Source organism: Electrophorus electricus, chromosome 1 (genome assembly GCF_041902795.1).
Source record: "Electrophorus electricus isolate QZ-2024a chromosome 1, ASM4190279v1, whole genome shotgun sequence".
Lineage (NCBI taxonomy): Eukaryota > Metazoa > Chordata > Actinopteri > Gymnotiformes > Gymnotidae > Electrophorus > Electrophorus electricus.
This window is the reverse complement of record NC_137497.1, coordinates 31,328,195-31,354,606: the sequence shown is the minus strand read 5'-3', so window position 1 is coordinate 31,354,606 and position 26,412 is coordinate 31,328,195. Positions and strand designations below refer to the sequence as shown.

At 49.4% G+C, this 26,412-nt stretch overlaps 1 protein-coding gene across 3 annotated transcripts in view; it reads right to left on the bottom strand.

Moving 5' to 3' along the window:
• zfpm2a (zinc finger protein, FOG family member 2a) overlaps nt 1–26,412 on the bottom strand; it is a 108,974-nt gene that overhangs the window by 13,008 nt on the left and 69,554 nt on the right. For 2 of the 3 annotated variants that reach the window (XM_027009469.3, XM_027009470.3), the window contains one exon: nt 26,254–26,365. In XM_027009469.3, the coding sequence (XP_026865270.3) occupies nt 26,254–26,365 (112 nt within the window). Of the gene's footprint in view, nt 1–26,054; nt 26,214–26,253; nt 26,366–26,412 lie in introns of those variants that run through there. The other variant, XM_081715066.1, reaches the window with a different exon arrangement.

Below are 26,412 nucleotides of genomic sequence, written 5' to 3'. Positions count from 1 at the left end.
ATACGTACATGCTGACATCACAACCCAAGCAGCGGGGAACACTCATCACATTCGGTCCTTGGAAAATACCGCGTCCGACCCGTGAAGGTTCGCGGACCTTTCCCACTGGCGTGCTCACAGCACGCGCCACCCTCCTGGGAGAACCCGAGCAGCTGCACCCAGCCGCCGCGCTGCCTCTCCGTCACGCGACCGCACGGGCCGGCGCGGTGAGGTGCTCCGTCACTTTCGGGGGTCCCCTCCGCCCAGGGAAGGAAGTGAGGCGCGCGAGCGCGCACACGCGCGTCGGCACTCGCGTGTTTGCGTGCGTGGCGAGGAATATGACCAGGGGAGGTGATAAAAAAAATTATCAGCGAGTATGTTTTCCTGTTTGGTTTTAATCTACATTTAATTAAATTCTTATCTACTGTGTGCTTATGGGTGCATTTGAATTGCGTTCCTGCATTCATTATGAATGGTAAAATTGAACGGGCTGCATTGTGCGCGACCCAATAAAGAGGTGCGACTCGTGCTGTACCGCGCGCACGGGGCTCGGGAGAGGCGCGCAGGAAAAAATAAGTCAATTAAGATGGGTCGTTAAATTACTGCTGTATGAAAACAAGGGGCGAGGGCGGGCAAGTGGGTGGGTGGGGGCAGGGTGGTGGTGGTGGTGCTCCATAATAGAATCCTGACAGTCGGGTTGCGCGGAGCTGACTGCGGCTAATGTACATCACATTCCAAACAGCCAGCCAGCTTGTTAGCGCAGAGCGCGGGTGTAGATTTAGCGTTCCTGGTGCTGATAGGGTAAAGGCGCGGAGTCGGGGATGCTGTTTAATAAACACAACGAGGTCAAGTTAAATAATATTTGTCAGGAGCGCAAAAGTGAATTAGCCATTGCAGGAGGTAATGCAGGAATGCGGAGAAAATATGTGCGACGAAGGTGACAAGATTAAACGCTGGTAGGTAGAAGACACACACACACACACACACACACACACACACTCGTCTCTAAACAAAGGTTAAGAAGATATACTGCATCCAGCTTATGGCCTGTGTGCTCCTCCATAAAGCTCAGAGATGGCGTGGGGCGTGACAAAAGCAGGTGGTGGTAGAAAGCGATAGACGCCTGTGCTCGGCGAGGCCGGCCTGCCTTTTCCTCGCGCCTGCCCCTGCTGGTCCTTCTGCAGCCACCCTGCCCTCGCGCTCTTCCTCATCTTCATCCTCATCCTCAACTGCATACAGTACTAGCGGCATACCCCTGGTTGGAAGCACACATCAGTGTGTGTGTGTGTGTGTGTGTGTGTGTGTGTGTGTGTGAGAGAGAGGTGTATGCGTAAGGTGTGTGTGTGTGTGTGTGTGTGTGAGAGAGAGGTGTATGCGTAAGGTGTGTGTGTGTGTGTGTGTGTGTGTGTGTGTGTGAGAGAGAGGTGTATGCGTAAGGTGTGTGTGTGTGTGTGTGTGTGTGTGAGAGAGAGGTGTATGCGTAAGGTGTGTGTGTGTGTGTGTGTGTGTGTGTGTGTGTGTGTGTGTGTGGGAGGATGAACGACTGCTGCGTCGGTGAGGGATCGCGGCAGATAATCGCTGCACGGTGGAGCGCTCCGATCCGCTCCTCTGAAGTAATGTGGGGAGTGTGGAAGGTCCAGACCCCCCCTCCCCCTCCGCTCCCCAACCCCCTCACCACATGCTGCAGGTTATCTCACCCCTCCTCTGTCTGCTGTTTAAATCTTAACGGGACACAAACGGCCGTGGAGAGCAAATACGTCTGGAGTGGAAACGGGAACTGGAGTGGAAATGTTCCTGCAGGGGGGGAGGCAGAGATTAGCTGTCGCGCAGGCCTAAGGAAATGAAACTCCTGTATTGCAACGGCTTTTGCTTCCTCCCGCAGATGAGCAATAAGCAGAGGTGGAGAGTTGGGACGTCTCACCTGCCGCCGTCCGGTCTGACGAGCCCCGCCCTGTCCGTCAGCACCGCATTAGTGCATGGACCACGGAGACGCCGCTAACCTATGGCGCCGAGGCCGTGAATACGTTACTGCAACTATAGGAAAACACTTCTGCAATATTTATGCAAGTATTTCAGTCCCAAAGTAGGTCAAAGGCATAAATTCTTTAGTTTCTTCGATGAATACGAGTGCCTCTTAGTGCTGTCGCTGCCATCACTTGAAGTTTTGTAAATCTTTTAAGCGCGCCCAGGCGCGCGCGCGCACGCGCCCTCACACCACCCCCACGCGCCAGTTGATAGCCGTCTCGTTTTGTTTTATTTATTTTTTGGGGGTTTTTTTTTTTGCCATGCTGTCTGAATGATTCATTTGTGGCACTGTTTCAATTGTCTTTGTAATTGACCGCTGCCACGGGTCCAGAGCGCTGGCATACGGCCGTTATCAGCGCGGCGTGCCCGTCCGCGAGGCACCGCGGCGACCTGCGCGCTCGGCCCGGCCTCCGCTCCGCTGCACGCCGGCCCACTTCATTACCATCACAAAGCTGAGCGTCAGCGCCGCGGCGACATCCGCCAACCTTTATTTGCGCGCGCTAAAACAAAGGCAGACGGACGCGGGGGGAGACAATTACCTGTGCTTTTATCCGCCAGCTAATGTATGCGCCCATCAAAGCTTACGGAATATTCATTTTCCCAGACACTGGATCTGGAAGGGACAGCATGTGATATTTACGCAGTCCATAAGGATGGAGCGAAGTTCGAAGAAACGCGGCTCGGGGCTTTTTAGGAAGGATTGCGGCCGCTTCCGGCTGGCTGTCGGTCCGGGTAACCGGCTTGCTGTCGTTCGGTGCCACTGCGCTGCCCGGCTGGACTAAGCTGCTTTAGAACGGACACTCTTCGATAGGCCGGCGCTTCCCAATAGAGCCTACCCGCGCCATCCAGCCTCTCCGGGAAGAAAGGCAGCCTGCCTGGCACGCACCCGGAGTGGCTGCGCTGTCGCCGGGGCCAGGGGGGTGGGGGGGAGACAGGGAGGGGCTTCAGATCGTCGCATCCGGGGCTGAGGAATGCGCGGCGTGCCACACGAGATGCCCCTGCCTCTCAGATGCCCCCAGCTGGATGTGGGGATTTCATCAGGGCGGCGCAGTGGGTGGACCGGCGGCCCTGCACCTCATTAAAGACCCTTTGACAGACTACGCCTTTAATGCTCCCTTAATCTGCTCCAAATCACTCTAAATGTCAAGCCCGGGTTGGGGACTTAGAGGCCGTTGCGTCAATGGCTTAGCGGAGGAGGAGCCCCGCCTCCCCCCCCCCCCCAACACCATACCCAACACCGCGGACGCGCAAACTTTTGGAGCTTTTGTTAGAGAGCTCTTTTGGAACATGGCGAAAGTCTGAGAAAAGCAGAACCTCCACCCATGTAATCAGAGCCTCTACCCCAGCGAACAGATCCTCCACCCATTTCCCATCTTCCTCACCTGAAACCGTCCGAATCTGTTCTCTGTCGTTCTCCCTCGGATTCTTCCTCTCTTTCCTAATGAGAAGCAACGTCCCTCGCTCATCTGAGAGAGCCAAGGGTGGGGGGGTGGGGGTGTCGTCAGAGAGGGAGTTTGAGAGGGACAGAGAGAGAGAGAGAGACTGGGGCTGTTTATTAATAATGAATTTGGATGTTGGCGTGGAGGAATGTTATCACCCCACACACAATCCGTCCAATAGTCTGCCCTGATGGGCTAGCTGGGTTCCTCATTAGCCCAACATATTTAATCCAGAACTTTCTTATCAAATGTCACACCTGCATCTCCAAATGGCATTTTCACATTGAGTCGCATGTATTTGGGAGATGACGCTCCAAGGTGCTCGGCCGAGATTATGCGCCCAGTAGAGAGAGCGAGCTTATTTTATCATTCCACGGGTCTGGAATGATTCCAAGCAGTTTTTGTCTTGTTGTTGTAATTAGAAAGCCTTTTAAGTGATAACGCCGGCATCGGAATATGAATATGGAGCGATCAGCTTTGCTCCATTCTCCTGTTCCCCCACCCCTTCCTGTTTTTTCTACCCCCCCTTTCCCCATTTAATTGTTGAATGCAATGTGGGCTTTTTTTTTTTTTTTGTATGGTGAAGCAAGGATTAACTCCAGCTTCAGAAGTTTAATGAAAGACTTGAAAGTAGGCAAACACTCCACTAGGGAAGTCAAACATTTTTTTTTTTTTTTTGCTCTTGACAATTTTTTTTTTCCTTCCATAAAATCGGAAGGCAGCCGTGACCAGACCCCTCTCTTTGCGGCCTCTGTGGGACTACAATAAGTGAGCGTCTCCCCTCCCTGAACTCGAGGCGGGCGGGTTAGGGAGGGGCGCCTGTAGGGCTGCGGCCTCGCCCCTGCCCTGTCCGAGCTCGTGCGGGGCGGGGGTGGGGGTTTATCCGCGCTAAAAGGGGGCTTTTACGGGTGCAACCTCGGACGGGACTCCTGCACGTGACAGAGACACCCCCTCAGCCTTGTGAGATGAAAGGGGGGGGGGTTAGAGAGAGTGAGGGGGGCGGCAGAGCGCGAGTTCGGTCCCTGGTGTGCTTGAGGTGAAGCTGCTAACCACTGGGCCTGAGATAAGTGCAGAAGTGAGAAGTATTGATCCAGTAATAGCAGCGGGTGCTTTGGTGGAGACACCTCGCCCTGCTCTGCCAGAGTGACAGGGCCTCTCTGGCCCGCCCCCTTAACACCTCTCTCCCCAAACCCAACAGGGCGCACTCGCGCACCGCTCCCAAAGTGCCCTAATTCACCCAAATCATGGCATTTTCCCCATATTGGTTATTTTTTCACTTTTAAGAGAGAGGAAAGTGCAAAGTGAGTTAGAGTTCAAGAAAAAATGGTTGTTTCTTTTTTTTAAATTACTAATCCCCAGTTAACCTGTTTAATTGTTCCTTCTTTGTATGGGGTGCAGTACAGCAATTACCATGGAAATGGGGGGTAATTGTTTGTGGCTACACCGCATGACATGCGGCGAGGAGGGGGTGGGAGTGAAGCGAGGGGTTGCTCTGCAGTGCTCCGCCTTCCTCCTGCATGTGCCGGAGCTCGGAGCAGTGTGGCGGCCTTCCATGTCGTCTCGCTCACCGCGCAGAACTGTGGAGGGCCACCTGGGTCACTCGGGCCACGGACCAACCGCAGCGTCCGACACCCTCACAAGTATCGTCTTACCCTCACTGCGGCTAGCAGAACCGCAACGGTAGTCCAGGTTTTTTTTTTGGCTTTGTGCCTTTTTTTTTTAACGAGCAAAGGATGATGGGAGACTGCAGGAGGGTGGCGCCAAACGCTGACATTATATGCAAATGTTGTTTATGAACCGGCGGGCACTGCGGCGCCTGGCGCGGCTGAGCTCGAGGAGCCCACGGCAAGTTCCCATCGGCGTGGCAACGCCGGGGCTCCTAATGAGATCTCCGGGGCCGTAGTTAGCGCGCCACTTTGTTCCACGGTAGTTGGGAAGTTGTGCAGCAACTCTGAGCCTTCCACACATTTCCCAGGAGGCTGGGAGATGAGTGTAGTGGGGTTCAGCAGCGCACACAGACACACAGACACACACACACACACACAAAGGTAAAGAGTGCATGCTATACCAGAGGGGATCATTGTGTGTGTGCGTGCATATTTTATATATATATATATATATATATATATATATATATATATAATAAAATAAAATTTGATGGCAAAAGAAAAGTTAAGCAGCTATGAGCACAATGGATATGTATGCCTCTGATTTAAGAACTAGGCAGACACACACACTTGCTACACACACAATGTATACTACAAAATACTACAACGCAGAACTACAAAACTCATAAGAGATGACTAGTACCCCCCCTTGTTCTGCCTGATTCACTGGCTGGAAGTGTATTTTTCACACACACACACACACACCCATCTTGAGGGTTGCAACGCCGTGTCGTTACTGGCCACTTGACGTGTACGTTAAAATCCAGCCCAGCTAGACCCAGGTCCATGGAGGCCCTCTCCCCATGCCCAGTCAGCTTTCCCATCAGCAGGCCGGCTCTACCCTTCAAGCCCAGCACCTGTTCTCACGCCGGCCGTCCCTCACCTCAGCCTCGCCGTGACGGGTCACGGCGTATGAATGGAGAAAAGGAGTCTGTACGGCTCATTAGCTGAGGTTGAAACCCCCCTCCTCGCAACCCCCCACCCCCACCCCCACCCCCTGGGGTTTTTTGTCTCATCCTTCGAATCCGGTGCTAGATCTCTATGTTAAGGAACGAAAAGGCGGGAGATTAGCATCGCGCATACGCCGCTAGTCTCAAATGAAGAGGTTCACACCGAGCAGATAAGAGAGATGCGGGGAGATAGTGGAGACACTGTCGAGACTTTGTGCGGGAGCTAAAAAAAAAAAAAGGGCAAAGAATGTGTGCAAATTGGGACTCACCCACTGCGCTGCCGTGTTATTATCAATTAGCGCTAGGTTTTCACTGACATCTCCGCACAAAAGCCTCCCCCCCTCCCTCCCATAGAAAGAAAGAGGCTATTGTGCGGTGCGTTTATTCGAGCAAGTGCACCAAAGCCGCTCGCACTTTATTCGCGTCGCCAGAATGCGAGCGCTTTAAGGCGGAGACCGCGGCCTGAAGGCCGGCGAGGAATCAACCAAGCGCAAAGCGATTAGGGAGCGCGTTTTTCTCTCCTGGGTCGAGTCGGGTGTCGGAGGTCCGGAGCCCTGCTCCCTCACGAGGCCACTATCCAGCCCGTGCCGAAAACGGGGTTAACGACTCTGGCGATTAGCCGGTGCGGAGTTGGGGACTGATCGTGCGTCACCGTGGTCCGATATGCCGCAGACCGCGATAAGGTTTCGGATACGGAGAGGAGTGTTCCTGTGTGCCAGGACGTTATCGCCATAGCGACTGAAGACAAAACCAGCATCAAGGTGAATGGACCGTGCGTTATTTATTTTTTACTTCCGTGCGCAAATTCGACGCCTCCCGCTGCGATTAGACTGGCTTAGCTCTTGTAAAATTGAGAGTGAAATGTGTATGGGGCGTCCATGTGGGAAACGAGTCTGGCATGGCGGGGGAGAGAGAGAGAGAGAGAGAGAGAGAGAGAGAGAGAGAGAGAGAGAGAGAGAGAGAGAGAGGGAGAGGATGAGATTGCTGGCAGGCGGGGCTGAGGCCATATCAGCCATGCCAGCGCCATGCGGAGAGGCGGGGGAGGAGGGAGCCAGCGAGTGCTGTGTGAGGAGAAAAGATCAAACAACCAGGGCTGCAGATCTCCGCCAATCTGCTCCGCGAAGGCAGCGGAGCCAAGGGGGAGGCGGAGCCAAGGAGAAGGCGGAGCCAAGGAGGAGGCAGAGCGAGCGGCGGCCACGGACGCGTGGCGGGGCGAGGCGAGGAACCAGCCTGGGCGGGGGACGGGACGGGGGCATCGCTAGCATGTGCGCAAACACGCACCCGCGGACACACAGCCCATACAGAGCCCTTCTGCTCCAAACACACACACACACACACACACACACACACACACACACACACACACGTCGGTCCAGCTGTGTGCAGGCTCAGACCCAGCTGCAGCTCACAGACGCTCAAACCACTCCGCGGTTCCATACAGCCCCTTCTCCACCTCCTCTAACATATGCCTGTTCTGCAGAACATTCAATTAAAAAAAAAAAAGTTTTTTTTTTCAAAAATCACCCTGAGTGGAACAGAAGGTGCTTCCTCACAAGGTAGAGGCATTTCCTGAGCCGGCTGCCTTTTTCCCGGAAGGCCCAGCTCTGCGTTCTCACACAGCCGCGGTGGGGCGCGTCAGCGTGGGGCCCAGGTTCACCACGCGGCGACACGCTCCAGGAAGCGCCCACCGCAAAAAACAAAAGAAAGAAGTAACCCACAGCAGACGGCGTACGGACTTGGGAGGGGCCCCTCCATCTCTTCCTCGCGGACAGATGGTGGAACGAGACAATATGCTTTCCAAAAACACACACATAAACCCCCCCCCTTCCACACACCCCCGGCGGCTGTGGTCATGTGCGCCGGGTTTGGAGTGGCAGCCCTAGCGATGCCGGATCTGATGGCACGCGGGAGCCAGGGTTGGGGCCAGGTTTGGCACGGTCAGTATGTGGGTGGGGTTGTGGCCATGGGTGAGGGCACCCAGCAGGTACGAGTGTTTCTTGGGAGCTGGGGCCTGCAACCAAACTTTAGTGGTCTAAGAGAGTGAGAAGGGCAAGGAAAAAGAGATGATGATGATGATGATGGTGATGATGATGATGGTGGTGATGAGGGGCCTGGCCTACTGAAGATATGAGGTCAGAGACAGAGAGGATCTCACCTGCGGTGATACAGGAAACAAGATACAGATTTGAAAGAACAATGCTTCTAATTCTCTCTTAATGTGTTAACATGAGACCCAATACCGTGCAAGACATAAGGCTCTGGAGATTTATAATAAAATAATGCCATTAATACGTAGCCTCCTGTGTGAGCCATCTCAAATCTATATTCAGCACACGTGGTTATCACATGTATTAAAATTAAAATATGTCCTACTGTATTTCCCACAAGAAAGCAAAAGCTTCTTTGTGTCAGAAATTCTATGAATTTCATAAAATAAAGCATATGAACCTGATAAGAAGGAATGTTGTTGTTTTGTTTTTTTTTTAAATAAGGAGTGAGAATTCAAGGCATTTTTAGGGGTTAATTACAGAGCGATGTGCTGTAAAATCAAATCTCCTAGGACTCCCAGGCAGCAGCGAGGACCCAGGTGACTGGAGCCGACACGGCCCCCGGGGTCCCACCGAAAGGGACCATCCTTTGTACCCCCCCCCCCCCCCGTTCAGGCAATTAAGCCCCACGCGCTGTTTTCCGAGCGGAGCGGTGGAGGGGGGGGTGTGAGGCTGTCACATGAGGAAAAAGTCATTTTGTGGCAGCGAGCTCCTCAGTTCCAGTTCTGCTCCATACCGGGGCAAATTAAAACCTCCCGCTGGCCCGTATGTAAATACGGCCCAGCGGCCGAGATCCGCTTTAATGAGCCGTGATATGAAGGACCGGCGGTAGACTCGCACAGTGCTCACTAGCCACTTGGCCACTCACAGGTGTGACAAACTTTGAAGACGTTGCGGGGGTGGGGTGGTGCTCTGGAATCTTCCAGCAAAGTTTGGGCGCGACACGGAGCAAGCTCGAGGCACTTTGGAAGGAGGATTGTGGGTAGAGGTGGGGGGAGGGGATGAGATGTGTACTTTCTCCTGCTCTCAGACGCTTTTAGAGAAGAAACAGAAAGAATGCACATGATTCAATCCTTAAATAAACTAACTGCTAAAAGCGTGGATTACCAATCGCTAAATCTGCTAAATCATGCAGTGGGCTAAGCTGTGAGGAAACTGAAACTGATGTATTTAATATGACGTCTATCACGGGATGCTGCACCTCCGATTAATCCTCGAGGCGTGCGCCTGACACGCCTGCACTACACGCTGTATCGCAGGAACCGTAATCAAGAATGGGCCAATGAGGTGTGGGGGAGTGGGGGGTGGGTGTGAGGGTTGCAGTTTTGTTCCATAACCTTTAATAAGGGGCAGATGCACATGTTTGCGTGAGGCGGAAGATCACCGTGACACTCGGTGGTGAAGGATGTATCAGCTTCGGCTGGAGCATGGGACGCTGCTGCTGACCCCGTAACGGACACGGTCGCATCGGCTAGGTAGCGGACGTGCAGGAAAGTGGTGTGTTGTGTGTAGAGCTAATTGCGTTAATTAAGATTTCCGTGTTTGCTGTTGAGATTATGGGCTTATTTGTGTTAATGCCAAAAAGGCAAACAAGGTCTATGACTGTCAGTGCTACTGGAATAAAAACATAATCTAGTCAACTGGGGGGGAGATGTATGTGTGTGTGTGTGGGGGGGGGGGGGGTAAAAATAAATACTTTCCTGAAGTAGTAGTGCATACGAGTATACTAGTAATAGAGTATCTGTGTACTAATGTAGAAGTGTACTAGTGTATTAATGTAATAGTGTAGTAGTACACTAATGTAATAGTGTATTAATGTAGTAGTGTACTAGTATACTAATGTAGTAGTGTACTAGTGTATTAATGTATTAGTGTAGTAGTACACTAATGTAATAGTGTACTAATGTAGTAGTGTACTAGTGTATTAATGTATTAGTGTAGTAGTACACTAATGTAATAGTGTATTAATGTAGTAGTGTACTAGTATACTAGTGTAATAGTGTACTAATGTAGTAGTGTACTAGTATACTAGTGTAATAGTGTACTAATGTAGTAGTGTACTAGTATACTAGTGTAATAGTGTACTAGTATACTAGTGTAATAGTGTACTAATGTAGTAGTGTTCTAGTGTAATAGTGTACTAATGTAGTAGTGTACTAGTATACTATAAGTGTACTAATGTAGCTGTGTACTAGTATACTAGTGTCATAGTGTACTAATGTAGAAGTGTACTAGTGTATTAATGTATTAGTGTAGTAGTACACTAATGTAATAGTGTACTAATGTAGTAGTGTACTAGTATTCTAGTGTAATAGTGTACTAATGTAGTGGCGTACTAGTATACTAGTGTAATAGTGTACTAATGTAGTGGCGTACTAGTATACTAGTGTAATAGTGTACTAATGTAGTGGCGTACTAGTATACTAGTGTAATAGTGTACTAATGTAGTAGTGTACTAGTATTCTAGTGTAATAGCATACTAATGTAGTAGTGTAATAGTGTACTAATGTACTAGTGTATTAGTGTAGTAATGTAGTGTGCCAGCATCTCCGGAATGAAAACAAGGAGAGCAGATATGAAGATTTGGGGATTTTGAGGCCTGAACCAAGCAAAGTCATGTTAAATCCGTTCTCTAAAGTACCAGAGCAACTACAAAGGTGTTCCAGAGAAATGAAATAGTTCTATTGTTGTCTCATCTGACAGCTTTGCGCAGGAACAGCAGGGGTGGGGTGGGGGGTGCGGAGACAGAGAGACAGAAAAATGGTGGAATGTCATGAATTTAAACTGAGCTGCAATTCAGAATCCACCATTTCATACCAAATTCCCAAGGACTCAAAAAAGACAGGGAACAGGAAGGGTGTGTACATCCAAATATGAAGGCATCACACGCTGGTCTAAAGAAAAACGGGTCAATATGTGTTAAGCCACCGTTATATGAAAACAACAGTGGTTCCTTTGAATCAGTCTAATGGTCCGTAAAGTACTAATTCCAGGGCGGAAAATCTTAAAATGCAACCAAACTCCAGTTATAGATCAAGAGTGTGGTAAGGAGCCTTCACGGACCAATGGCTGTGGCTCTCAATGCACTGACAGCCAGCACTGTTCAGTTCTCTTCCTTTCTCTTTATTTCTCCCTACGCACTGCCAGCTAGCACTCAATTTCTCTTCCTTTCTCTTTATTTCTCCCTACGCACTGCCAGCTAGCACTCAATTTCTCTTCATTTCTCTTTATTTCTCCCTACACAGTGCCAGCTAGCACTCAATTTCTCTTTATTTCTCTGCATTTCCCTCAATTTCTCTTTGCCACTCTGCATTTCTCTTGATTTCCCCTAAAAGCGCTGATAACTTCATTTCTCTTCGTTGCCTGGTCCATGGAGGCTGTGGAGCACTGATCATGGAAGCCTGCCTTTATTGATTTATTCAGATGTATTTTTTTATTTTTAACACAAGCGGCTGGTTTGTCCTGACAACTTTGCCTGACCTTGCATGAGGTGTGAACACGACAGTAAAATTGATTGAGCTCCTGCTAATAAAAGGGCTCCAGCATTATCTGCATTCTAACTCTAATGAACAGAAGCTGGGGCGGATGAGTGATTCTTTACGAGGAGGCCGAGGGGCCGTTCAAACCCCATAATAATCAGGGTCCTGTATTTCTGTTGATGTGTTGATGAATGACTATTTTAAAAAAACAAACAAAAAAAAACAAACCTGGAATGTCTCATAGCACCAATCACACACGTGCACACACACACACAAACGTGTGTTTGCTAGTACAAGATGCACCCTCCCTCCCTCCCTCCCTCCCTTTCTCTCTCTTTCCCTCTCTCTCGCTCTCTCCCTCTCTCTCTCTACTGTTCTTTCATTAAGTCTTTCTGTGTGGGCATCATCTCACTGACCTGAACCTTCATCTAGGGCAAACGGTTTAGGTGATCAAATTGCCCAGGCCAGATAGAGCTGAACCTTCCTTGAAAGTCACATATAAGCACATGGATGCGCATACCCACACACACTTTTTAAAATGTAATTTTAGGGACAAATTCAGCTGTATACATTCAAGGCTATAGCGTAAACGATCACAGTAGCTCGGCATACTAATCAGATAACATACAATACATGTAAAACTGTATTATAATACTGGGCAACACACAGGAGCCTATCCAAGTACCACAGAGCACATGTCCAGGAAAGGCTGGCAGTGATCTGGTTAACCTCGACAGTCTGAGGTGAGGTGCTGGACACTCCGATCCAGCCCGCCTTGATAAATTGTGGGGGAGGGGGGGTGCATCTCAGTTATCTCTCATAATTAGGAGCCCGTGAAGTCAACACTGCCCCCCTCGGTAAGATAACTGTGGTCCATCCTTCCTAATTTTGCTAAGGAGGGAAAAATCCTGCATTTGTCCCCAACGTCTTATTAATTCTCGCAAATCCTTGATTATTTTCCAATCTTTCACTCTGATAGGATGCCTCAGTTTCCCCCCCCCCTCTCTCTGGCTGGCCTGTCTGCCTTCTCAATCGCCTGTTTTGTTTCTCCTTTTAATGAACAGTTGGATTCTTTTATTTCCCTACAAGGGCTGGATTTGCCTTATCAACCCCGCTCCCTTTGAGGGTTGCCAACTGGTTTTATCCGTGGATGTATCACTTCTTCGTCTCTCTTTCCCCCTCTCCCTCTCTCTCAATCACTCTCTTCCCCTCTACATCTCTCTCTCCCTCTCTCCGTATGGAAGAAAGGGAGCCTCTTCGTCAACGAACCTCTCTGGTGCGGGAGAGATTAAAAACCTCGGCATCACCTAGCTTCCAGCTCTGCTCCCGACCAGCACGCGTAAAACTCAATTAAACGCGTCCCCGCTGAATTCCACATTACAGAATGTTAAACGGGAATTCTTCGAGCGTGATGACAAAGCCGCCGACGTCAGCCGTGCCGATTCTCGCGCCCTCTGGAGCCTCCGCGGGGCTCGGGCCTCTTCCTACACAGCCACAAACAAAGCTGGCGATCCGCTGAGGGAGAGGACAAAACTTCCGGTTCTCCGTCTGTAGAGCAGGGGCAAAGTGCGGGAAAGGGAGGTCGGATCAGATCCGTCCGTGGCCGCCGTGTGAAATCCCAGCTTTTAATGGCTAATGAGGGCTAACTGGAGGCCGCTGGCCCCTTTGACAATTAAAGGTAAATATAATCATATGGTCTCCCGTGCTGAGAAATTGTGTCCACGGTGGGATTACGCCTTAATAAGGTGAGACGGTTCCCACGGTTACGTGTCTGGCTGTGAAGCTACTCAAACAGGCTTTAATGGCATTTTGCTGGCAGCAGTATACTGCTGGCTTGAGGATGGTCACATGACCGGTCACATGGCTTGCCCTGACAGACAAAAAAAAAAAAAAAAACAAAAAAAAAACCCTACATGTTGACTTAGCAACTAGAAAAAAACCCATCCTACTTTCCCAGTCTATTATGTTCATTGCTTCCTACTTACTACCATGAAATAATATTCATTTTTTATAAACTTATCCATGTTTTAATGGATATTTCCACTTAAAGCATTTCCCCTTTATGTTGACATAGCATAAAATCAAGATAAGATGATGAAAAACAGGCCAATCTGATGACACTGAAAAATATCATAATTACAGTTTTATAATAATGGATGAAGTGTTATCTAATCCAGGCCTAAGCGCTCTGCCAACACACAGATAAGAGCCTCGCACTTTAAACATCTCAATCTTTAAAAATTAAGGCAGGACCAATTATTTTGGGATCAAAAGAGGGAGCCAACCACACCGAATTCAGCTGCAGCCTTTAAACTGCATGGAGGATCTGGCCCCCCACTTCAGTATGTCATTCTTATCAGGGAGGGTGTGTGTGTGTGTGTGTGTGTGTGTGTGTGTGTGTGTGTGTGTGTGTGTGTGTGTGTGTGTGTGTGAGAGAGAGAGAGAGAGAGAGAGCATGTATTTCCTCCTTTCCTGCCCTGGAATGCAGGAGAAGCACCCACACACCCTCAGACACACACACACCCACACACACATCCACACCAAGACACACAAACACACACACACACACACACAGTGTGGTTTACTCCCAGGTTGGGTGCAGGCCCAGCCGCCCTCCTTCATGTCTAGAGTGGTTCCTGCGTGGCCCAGCAATGGCCATTCAGATCTGCGCATGCGGAGATACTTGGGATGAAGGTCAGAGCATGCACACATGCGCGCGCATGCGCGTGCGCACACACACTAAAAAACACCTCACTCCAGGAGTTTTTAGGACTCATGTTAAGCATTTAACTATCAAGGACATGGTTTCACAAACATCCAGGTGGCTCTCAACTTTGCACCCTCCATGGGTCAACTCCGCATCCTCAACTCCACACCCTCCGTGGGTCAACTCCGCATCCTCCATGGGTCAACTCCGCACCCTCAACTCCGCACCCTCCATGGATCAACTCCGCATCCTCAACTCCGCACCCTCCATGGATCAACTCCGCATCCTCAACTCCGCACCCTCCGTGGGTCAACTCCGCATCCTCCATGGGTCAACTCCGCACCCTCAACTCCGCACCCTCCGTGGATCAACTCCGCACCCTCCATGGATCAACTCCGCATCCTCAACTCCGCACCCTCCGTGGGTCAACTCCGCATCCTCCATGGGTCAACTCCGCATCCTCCATGGGTCAACTCCGCACCCTCAACTCCGCTGCTTTGCGAAGCCTGTGAATGATTCGGTGGGACAGGGCTGTGTGCGGCTGGAGCCCACAGAGCCTCCCACCGAAGCAGAGCCTCTCTGAGCCTGTAACTCCGTCTATGCTCATGGCTCCGTGCTCTCCCTGTTTAAAAGTACTGCTCTGTCATTCGCCTTTGTCAGAGAGGAATTACGGCACATTTTGGAACACATTAATGAAGTTAATGTTGCGTCCCCCCCCCCCCCCCACTGCTGTGAATAGGCTTGGGTTGGTGTGTAAAAGATTTTCACCAACACACTACTCACCCACACACACACCCACACAAACGGTCTACTGTCGCCTGACAGCTCAGGCTTGCTGAGGGAACTGTATTTATGTAAAATGAAAACACACACACGTATACAATGCTTATAGCCCTTTAAGTCCTTAATGACTCACCCATGCCTATAACAGCATGTCTGAAAAGCCCCCCGCCTCTGAGACCTCGCGCTTCCGAGGAGATGATAGATGCTTCACTTTTCTACTTCCGTGAAAAAAAGAAGAAGAGAAAAAACAAAACAAAACAGAAATCTCACAGTGCACGTCGGGGTGCACTTGCCTAATTCACAACAAGAAATATTACCTGTACCGTGCAGCGAAAACGAGCATCTCTGTTCGGCGGGGGCCGATAGCATCCGTCCGCCCGGCCCGAAAAACCAACAGCAAAAGGATGGGGGAAAAAACAAAACTCTCTGACCTTTCACCTGACACAGGAAGTACAACTGATAAGTCCCTACCAGTTTGGTTTCTTTGTTTTTTCTCCACATGTGACTTTTCCTGGCTCTCCCTCTTCTCTGGCCCGAGTTTCACCTTGCTGAGCGATTGCCCTTCCGTTAAAGACGGGAGCGGCTGCCAGCCTCCTTTCTGCTTCTCCCGATTTGTCAGTCACGAAAGGGGAGCGGGCCGGATGATAAATCTTATTTTGCCAGCTAAGGGCTTCTATCTCACCGAGCGGAGAAACATCCGGAGCCAAAAACACTTGCTGTGTGCGCTCGGGAGCTCCGGATTTAAGCCTTGTCCGCTCTGATCAAACCAGGATTTATAGAAGCATCATAACTCCCGACAACATCCAGCAGCTTATTAATTTTATATATTTCTGTCTGTTCCCTGATATTCCTGGCCTTGACAGTCACTCAAGATAAGCCAAAAGCCCTCTGACAGGATAGAGTGCGTATATATTTTTCACTGCACGAGCTCCCTCTCTGTGAATAGGTCTGAGCTGAAACCTTGAGAGAGCGTTCCTGGAGTTTGATTTGTCGGGCCCCTTTTCCCTTTTTTTGTCTTCTCTGGCAGGTCTGTAGAGCTTTGCGGCCTTTAAATCAAGCCAGAGTGGTGGAGACCCTCACGGTGACTGACACACACACACACACACGTGCGCACGCGCACGCCCAACATATACCCCCACTCCACACACATGGACACAAAACATCCAGAATCACTACTAGTTGCCAGATACTAGTCAGAGATTAAAATGCTATTTATTGGGACACCCTCTTATATGAAAGGGGAAAGATGCTCTTGGAAGTTTGATTTCCTCCATGCTGGGATTTAGGGACCACCGCTCGGAAAACCTCTCCGACACATGTCCTGAACACCTCTCCGGTCCTGAACACGCCTTGAACACCTCTCCGGTCCTGAACACACGTCCTGAACACCTCTCTAGGTCTGTTCTGAGCACTGCCCTTAACACAGTTCAAGCTTAACTTCTTTCTCCTGAAAAGCTGGAAAGATCCCCTTTAAAGACAGAGGGAGAGCATACTGAACGAATGTCTTACAGGGTGCTGGGGGGGGGGGGGGGGGGGGGGCGCAAGTTCGAGACCACCACTCCAACAGCAGGCTGCTCCAGCACATCTGAAAGCCACCTCCAGGTCCTCTGTCTTCTTGACATGAAATTCAGTATTTACCGAATTTCCTTTACAATATCTGAGCCATCCTGACATCTACTAAGGGTATTCTTGTCAAGTGTGTCATGTCTTGTTGTGAACCAAAAGAGGTTTGATTCCCCCAAACAGAAGAATCAGAAAAATTATTTCTTCACTTCAAGAATGCCCAAAAGGTCGTGTCGTCATTTGGCCTTTTGGTGAGACTGTGTTCCAATGTTCGCCTCATTGATGACTCGTGAGTTCATCTGTCATAAATTTTCATGAGCCTCAATAAACCAGGATGACCTCGGCCATGTAAAGTTTATGACCGCATTATGGCCACTTTATGATAGCACCCCTAGAGACCGTCCAGATGGCAGTACCCACCGTCTGGTGGAAACGTGACTCCCCCCCCCCTTACACACGTGTGTGTGTGTGTGTGTGTGTGTGTGTGTGTGTGTGTGTGCTGGGGCATGGAGGGGTGTCCTCATCTGAGTGATCAGCTGATAAAGAGCAAGCCTGTAATTTTTTTCTTGTGGGGGGGACAGTGGGAACAGGATTAAGGGTGAGGGAGATTATAGCACCACTGACTTCACACAGCAAACACAGCATTAGCAGCGCCCCCTGCAGGTCTAGCAGGTCAGGGCCACAATCATAGGGCTCTCGGGGTGACCCCGGGTGACGGGGTGGTCCCACGCTGCAACATAACTACACCATTTGCACAGAGGGTTGTGGCGAGCACTGCAATGCACAAACAGCAGGGCAAAGATAGGGAACGTACACACACACACACACACACACACACACACGTGCCTCCGTGAGGACGTGACAAACGGCCTCCACACGGATGGCTCACTGGCAGAATGTAGAGGAAGCAACATGACCCTATAACATACCCCCTCTATACACACACACACACACACACACACACACACACACACACACAAGGATGGATGGTGCTGTCTAGCCAAGCAGACACACACTGTCATCCAGTCTCCTGTACCTACAGCAGGTCTGTACACCAAGCAGCAGCCAAGTCCTGTCAGCAAGTGCCCACACCTCCACAGAGAGGTCACTAGTGTCTCTCTCTCGCTCTCTCTCTCTGTCACACACACACACACACACACACTATTATCAGCATTATGGCCACTTAAATCAGCAGAGGCACAATATCATTCTCAACCACACTCAGAGATGCCATGACTATACAAATCCAATCATATCCTTTAATTTTAAATAATTTACTTTTTAAAAAATATTTCAAGTTTTTTTTTTCTTTCTTACAATTTTTTTGTTTACAAAAAACAACTGCTTACATTGGCTATATGGTTGAAAACATAATATGCTTATGGAGGTCAGAACAGGACCGTGCCTTCAGAAAATTGTGATTATGTTGTTTACAAACAAGTTACAGCTTATTCACACAAATGACTTGAATCAATCTAATATTCGCTCAGAACAATGGCTCTCTGATCTGTAGATGAATTCAAGCCTTTCCTTCACATTTGTAGAAAATAAAAGCAAATCCTTAGCGATAACTATCGCAAATCTTTCTTCTTCTTCTTTGTTTTTAGATTTAAAGCGAATTCTAACACAGCTTGGGTCTCTATAATAGTCACTTCCTTCAGCCAAGGTGCTTGGACAGCTCCGCGGACAACCGGATGCCCACACGCCGCTGACCGCGTCCTCCCGGACAAGACCGAAACCTCAGAACCGCACGACCCCTCAATTACACCGAGCCAAAATGCCCGGAAACATCCGAGCGGCGTTAAAACGGCATATAATCACATTAGTCTTCGGCGAGTTGTTGTTTATTATTAACGCTCGGAAGCGGGCACCGGGTAAAGGGAGCGGAGACCCACGAGGAATCTGCACGGCGGAAAGATCCTAAATCCACTTATCCTGATCTCCAAACATGCAGCGAGATAACCGCTGTAATGCACTTTCCAGCCGCGCCGGAGGGGCTGGAGAGGGGGCTGGGCCCGGGGCAGGATTTCCGCGTTCCGATGCTCCCCTCCGTCCTTTACAGCGCGCGGCTGAACGGGGAGGCATTACAGAGCACAAGCAAGATGTCGCGCGCTGCACACAAAGCGGAATTAGAATGTAAAGATTAGAACGCTTAAAAAAAACAAAACAAAAAAAACCCCAACAAAAAACAAAAACAGGAGCCCAGATGTCTTGTATTTAAAGCCCTTTGCTATATTAATTTGTCCTAATGTAATATTAAATCTAACTCTGACAAACCCCGAACAGCGCGAGGAAGGTTTAATGTTAGAATACAGTGTGCTGATTTGCCTAACTGTTAGAAGATAAGAGTACCTTTGTGTATTTTGTGTATGTGATTGTATATATGTGCATGTCATGTGCACACACACACACACACACACACACACACACACACACATATATATTACACACACACACACACATATATGTGTGTGTGTGTACACACGTATGTATATTGTGTGTATTTGTGTATGCGTCTGTGTCCTGCTTGTGTGTTACACATGTATGTTGTGTGCATGCAGTGTTTGTGCGTCTACACCTGTAATGTGTATGAGGGTGTGTGTGTGTACTGTGTGTGTTTTATTATGTTTATTATGAGTGTGTATGCTGTGTGCATCTGTTTGTGTTTGTGTGTATGTGTGTGTGTGTGTGTTGTCTATGTGCATGATGTGTGTTTGTATTTGTATGCATGTGTCTGTGTGTGCTATGTATGTGTTACGTGTTTGTGTGTGTGTGCGCGCATGTGTGTGTTTGTATGTGCATGATGTGTGTATGTGCATGTGTGTGTATGGGAGTTGTCTATGTGCATGATGTGTGTTTGTATTTGTATGCATCTGTCTGTGTGTGCTGTGTATGTGTTACGTGTTTGTGTGTGTGCTGTGCGCGCATGTGTGTGTTTGTATGTGAATGATGTGTGTATGTGCATGTGTGTGCGCATGTGTGTGTATGGGAGTTGTCTATGTGCATGATGTGTGTTTGTATTTGTATGCATGTGTCTGTGTGTGCTGTGTATGTGTTACGTGTTTGTGTGTGTGTGCTGTGCGCGCATGTGTGTCTTTGTATGTGCATGATGTGTGTATGTGCATGTGTGCGCATGTGTGTGTATGGGAGTTGTCTATGTGCATGATGTGTGTGCTGTGTATGTGTTACATGTTTGTGTGTGCTATGTGCGCATGTGTGTTTGTATGTGCATGATGTGTGTGCGCGCAGGTGTGTGTGCATGCGTGTGTGTGTGTGTACACGTATGTATATTGTGTGTGTGTGTATGCGTCTGTGTGCTGCTTTTGTGTTACACGTGTAGGTTGTATGCATGTGTGTGTGTGCATGTGTATGTTGCGTGTATGTGTTTGTGTGTGTGTGTGTACATATGTATATTGCGTGTATATTTGTGTCTGGGACTGTGTGCTGCTTGTGTGTTACACTTGTATGTTGTGTGCATGTGTGTGTATGTTGCATGCATGTGCTGTTTGTGTGTGTATGTTGTGTGCATGCAGTGTGTGTGTCTATACCTGTAATGTGTATGTGGGTGTGTATGTGCTGTGTGTGTGTTATGTTTATTATGAGTGTGTATGCTGTGTGCATCTGTTGTTTGTGTGTGTGTGTGTGAGTTGTCTATGTGCATGATGTGTGTTTGTATTTGTATGATGCATGTGTCTGTGTGTGCTGTGTATGTGTTGCATGTCTCTGTGTGTGTGCTGTGCGCGCGTGTGTTTGTATGTGCATGATGTGTGTGTGCACACGTGTGTATGTGTGTGTGTGTGTGTGTGTGTGTGTTCAGATGAAAGCCGAGACCAAGGCAGTGCTTAAACGTCCTCGCTCCCATGTTGACAGCGAGCTCAATCTGCCTTCTGTGAATCGATACGCAGGCATTTCTCACCATCGATTATATAATTATGCCGGGTTAAGTCATCACACCCACATACACCATTTAACGACACACACACACACACACACAGACGGAGCTGCGGCACTCCAGGTTGCAGGTACTTCACAGAGCTGATTAGGATGCCGTTCGGGTGCAGTACATCACTCTTATTAGCCCCTCTGCCACACAATGGGATCATAATTAATGTGAGCAGCAGGACCCAGCCCAGGCCAGACACAGGGCGAAGCACAGCGTGTGTACGCTTCATAGCCACTGCAAACACACACACACACACACACACACACACACACACACACACACCTCGCCTCTTCACTCCGCTTTCACTGGTCTTCTCTCTCCCTCTCTGCTTCACTATCTCTCTCTCTTTCATTCTTTCTGTCTCTTTCTCTCTCAAATAAACCTCCACAGCACTGATGTAAGTGCCTACAAAATTAACGCCCGGCATTTAACTTACAGGGGGAAAAAAAGTCATCAGTCAAAATACACAATGTGGTGCTATTTATTGATACTCCCAAGTGGATCATTTATTTTGGGTGAATTTTGTGGATTTATACTTACACATCGGTGGATGCCTCCTAAAGTAGTGTCTGTTTGTGATCAGTGGGGGGATGAGTGATGTGGTGAATGGGAGGAAGTAAGAGAGACTGGAGTGAGTGTGTGTGTGTGTGTGTGTGTGTGTGTGCGCGTGTGTGTGTGTCCATGATTTTCCCTCCATGCATGCAGGTTGGTTCGAGGTTTGCATTTTCTCAGCTACTTACATTTTCCGGCCTAATATACCTCACCACACTTTTACACACACTTTACACAGATATACTTTCACACAGCTACACACACTTGTACACAGCCGCACACGTTCTAAGCTTCACAAATTCCAAGCAAAATGGCACACTGGTTTCAGCATCAGTACCACTCCTCCAGTTACATCAAAACACCACTTGCCAAAACATAGCACACATCCTCCTTTTTGCTACAAATTTGCTACAAGCAGACAAACTGACAAAACAATTCTTCGTGTTCTGCTGAACTTGCGATCTCCACTCATACCTGAATAAATGTGAAATTTCATTCAAAGATTAATTTTCTGAAATGTACTTTGACATAAAAGGGAAAAGCAGAATTAAAAAAAAATGACATTCTTGGGAAGAAAATGATCGTCCTGTCCAAACAAAGTTAGAGAAAGGCGCTGCGCACCGACAATGACACGCTTCATCTCCGTGGGCGTGTAGAATCATCGACGTGTACTCGCTACCGTCCCTGAGATCCTGTTCTTACTGGCAGACGAACCGGCTGCCTCAACGTATTCCCTGCTTGCAGATTACTTAGCGGGATTAGATGGCAGAAAGTGTTTGCGTTTCGGGGGAAAATTGCGTTCTTGCTCCGTCACGCTTTACTCCCGATCAGCTCTTTTGACGGACTGGCGGATCTTTTTCCTGCCTTTGGACTGGGAGGAACTACGACAGAGAGGTCACCGGTCTGAAATGTGGGTCTTTTTTATTTTGCTGTGCACATCCACTCAGGATGCAGACGTGCCTAAATGTCGCGTCGAGTCCGGCGTCGGGCCAACTGAAGGCATGCGCACTAGATTTTTCTTGAGCGACTTCTCGAGTGTGTTCTGACGAGCTGTGAGAGCAGCTAACGGCGCCGAGGAGTGTGTGTTTTTAAAACAGGACTCGTCAAACACCGGAGATACTGTCACGAGTGTTATGCTTCCAGCTCGGGGGGTGGGGTGGGGTGGGGTGGGGTGGTGGGAGGTGTTTTGCAAACAGCGTTTTGGGAGTTTGTGATTAGAGAGAGCGAAAAAGGCTGGGGGGTGGTTTGGACGAGCGGTTCCTGGAGAAAGGCAAGGGTGCAGCCAAGCGCCCGGATCCGTGTGAAAACACTGAGCGACGGCGCGCAAGCAATCAGGAACACTTAGAACTCCCGTTCACCTTCGGGGTACAGGGATCTTCTATGTGGATTTTCTCTTTTGAACAGAAACTCTTGCTCTGCCTACACAGTTGCTTCTGAAACACCTCAGCTAAGAAACAGCGTCTCGAAACCCCCCCCCCCCCGGCGCCCTCGTTTAGTCAGTCTCTCTCTCTCTCTCCACACACGACCCTGACCGCGCACACTTATCGCCTGGCTCAGTGCAATCAATTATTGTTGCGGCGGAATCATTAATAATTTCCTAATGAAAACGATTCTGTTGATCTCCGTTGTGTTTTAATTAAACGTAATTACGGCGCTGCTCGGCACTGCGGCAGGGACCCCTTCAGGGTGCCGCGAAGTTTTAATACACTGATAATGAATTTTTTACATTGTGTTGGGTCGTTCGGTTATTATGCGCTCGCGCTATTTCCCTGTGTTCGCAGATACGAGATAAAAAAAAGTAAAAAAAAAAAAAAAAAAAAAAAGAAGAAGCAAGAAAAGAAAAAAGAAATCCCGAGCAGCTCTCCGTGCTTCGTTGCCGTGGCGCTCAAAGGGGAGGTTCAGACGGAAAAAAAAAACAATTATGGCTCACCGGCTGTTTTGAAACCGCGGCCTCTAGCTTTTGCCGAAGCCGTCCCAGAGGCAGGCGGCCCGGGCGGAGGCTCGGTGTGCCGCTCGCCGCCTGGCTGAGTCGTTTCGTCCGGTACGTGCCTGTCGTGCGGGAACGGAGGCAGACGCTTTGCTGTGAGGTGCTGATTTGTTTAAAAAAAAAAAAAAAAAAGGCAGGATGGGAACGGTTTGGTACCTCGTGGCAGGGGAAGTCGGGGCGACAGAGAGGGAGGGACTGGAGGAACGAGAGGGGGTGAAAAAAATCCCTCGCTGGGAACAAAACGAGAGAGAGAGAGAGAGAGAGTGAGAGTGTGTGTGTGTGTGTGTATCTGGGGTAGAGGGCTCCGAGACCACTGTGCATGAGGGCTGAGTGAATTAGTCTGATCCAACAGTGCGCAGTCTTATGTAAAACACCCTCGTTACACTGGTCAATTTGCACTGGCACAAAGGCAAGCACTCAACCCCCCCCACCCCCAACCCTCCAAACCCAGCCCATCAAGAGTCCTCCGGCTGGCTGTAGCTGAGCGGATTTGGCCTAAGAGACTTAACACTCAAAATTTAGGTGACCTTTGCAGAATAATAACACCATTGTGAGATATTCATTGTCCCATGTCCGAGCTCAGGAGCGCTGTGATATCAGGTGATGGCAGTGGAAAAGACTAATTGTGAGATTTGTTCAATGAATAGATCACTTCTTTCCCCTTTGGAAACACTTTTGGAGGCACAAAATGTAGTAATATTGTTCTGACGTGTGTAGAATATTGCATAATCCATCTGATTATTTTGGTGATGTGATTATTTTGTACTTGGTAAGAATGCAACAAAAAAAGTCCAAAAAGTTTAATGCATAACATACAAAGGATGCTAAGCTTAATCCTATTTTTTCATAAAAATGTCTTAGTTCTAAATGTTTAGTGAACAGTATTTTCAGTTCCCTTCACTTGAGCCAGTAGAGCCAACACTGCTACCACTGCCCATGCAGCATCACACTACCATCTGAGCGCTAGCTCAACCCTATTTGCTTTTATTCATTTTTAGCCGAGTTAGCAAGTTTGGCTTTACAGGTTTAATGGGAGTGGAGCGGTATGGGAAGGGGCGGAGCTTGTTGGAGGGGAGGAGCTAGAAGAAGCTACTGTTGTTTATACATAGTGAGTGGCTAGGGGGAGGGGCTTAGCGCAGGCTGGCTGGAGCCCGGGGGAGGGGCGGGCAGTAAATACGGTCATGCGAACTGCAGCATGCATGGGCAAATAAACGCACGCACGCGCGCGCACACACACACACACACACACACACACACAATCTCTCTCTCTCTCTCTCTCTCCTTCTCTCTCTCACAAACACACACTCTGTTTTACCCTCAGAAACACAAGCACCCCCGCACACACTGTATTCACACACGCCACAACAGATAAAAAGAAATGCTTGAATGGACAGCACAAGGCAAAAGTAACTGCTCCTCCACGCAAGTGTCAGTCTGAACGTACGAGACTCCGCAACCAAAGATCCATCATCAGCCTGTGTGACATGAGTTCTATTTTACAGTACGACAACCAAACCTGGAAATGTAATCTGGCCCGATAACTCTACTAACTTGGCTCGCCTGCTTGCTGTAGTTATTAGCCAGTGTTCTATATATAGGACCGAGCCTGTCCTAGCTGCTCAGCGCCTTACAAAGAGGACTCGCACTCGACCAGCAGGCTTCTATATAATGAATTAACAACCACATGGCATGCTGGGATACATTCATTTCCAGTGCATCCAAACATTTTTCATACAAGCCCCTCTCCTTGCCGAGCACGTGGGGCCTGGGAAAGGTGTTGCCAAATGCAGGTTTGATACACGCTTGTGAACGTGTGAGGCGTAGAAGATTTGACTACGGGCTGATGCAAGTGCTAGCAACAGAAGTGTCGCGTCTGTACGCACGGTGGGCATCGCGCTCCCCCAGTGCACTCGGGGCACTGGGGATTGTCTCGGGCAAGCCGGTGGAAAGGGAGAAGCGCCGTGGACCTCCGGCCCACGTTTTCCACCCTCCCTCCACCCGGCAGCAATGACACAGTGGCGGCCCCGTGGCCTTAATGAGCTCCGTTAATGACTGGCGAAGACTAAATCCAGGAGTGGATTTAGAATCAGTGTGCCGAGTTTAATACCTGTGGACCTGTTTAGGCAAGCTGAGAACGCAACACGCACACGGGGGAACGCACAGGGACCCACCACCACAGCCCTGGCGCTCCTCTATTAGTGTTCCTTGCTTCCGTTTCTTTCGCTCCGTTATTTATTTATTTATTTTCATATATTTCAGTCCTCTGCCGAAAAGACCGGGTGACTTTAAAGCACAGTGTAATCTTCTCCAACAGCTTATCAAAAACTTTAATGATTTCATTGATAAAAGAGCAGAAAGTTAAGTAGCCGGTTAAGAGGATAACTCCCTCCAGTGCCGGCTAGTGATTAGCAGTCGGGAAGCTGAAAATCCCGGCCGGCAGATCCGGATCCTGCCTCTTCTTGCCGAACGGAAGGAACTCCGTTCTGGAGGCGAGGTGCAAACGTGGAGTAGTCGGTTTGGAGGCTGATGAACGCGTCCCGCCGAGACCCCTCCTCCACCTCCCCCTGTCCCCTCCCCTATTTATTCATTTATTTCCCCACCCGGATGTCTTGTAAAGGAGCATACCCATCAGGAGGGAATTACCAGCCGGAGCGTCGTGTATTCTTAAAAAAGCGAGGCCTTGAAATTTGTGGTGTCAGCGTGCCACGATCTGTAACCGCGGCGCGAGCGCGCCAGCCGCCTACATCCGGGATGAGATAAATGCGTGTTGGCGGCGGGTCACGGATATCATCCTCGATGCTTTGTTGCGTCCTGACAGCGCGGTTGGGTCACGCCGCCTCACTATGAAGATGTTCGTGGAGGATAACGCGCGAGGCGACTCGACAGGGCGGAAAACGACAGGCGTTCCTCGCTTGGGACGCAACTTACTTACTTAATGACTGACTTGCTGGCTTTGGCGTTTATTTATCTCAATTTGCGTTCTTCTTGCATGGCGGCTGCGTGGCTCCGGGAAGGACCGTCCCGGTCCTGCCTTCGCCTGGCCTGCGACTGTCCCGGGCTGCAGAAGCGGGGCTCCTCTCCAAAGCTACATGCCAGCACTGGGAGCAGGAGAGATAAAGCCAGCCACTTACCTTTGCTGTACACCACACAGTTGTTTTTGTTGTCTTCTGCTCCCTGCCAAGTGACATCCAGAAGCCACCTGGGGCCTGAGCTCAGAACTACTGGCACTGGAGCCTTGGTCTTCTGCAGGAGGAGAGATAACACACACACACATGGCATTAACTTATTTT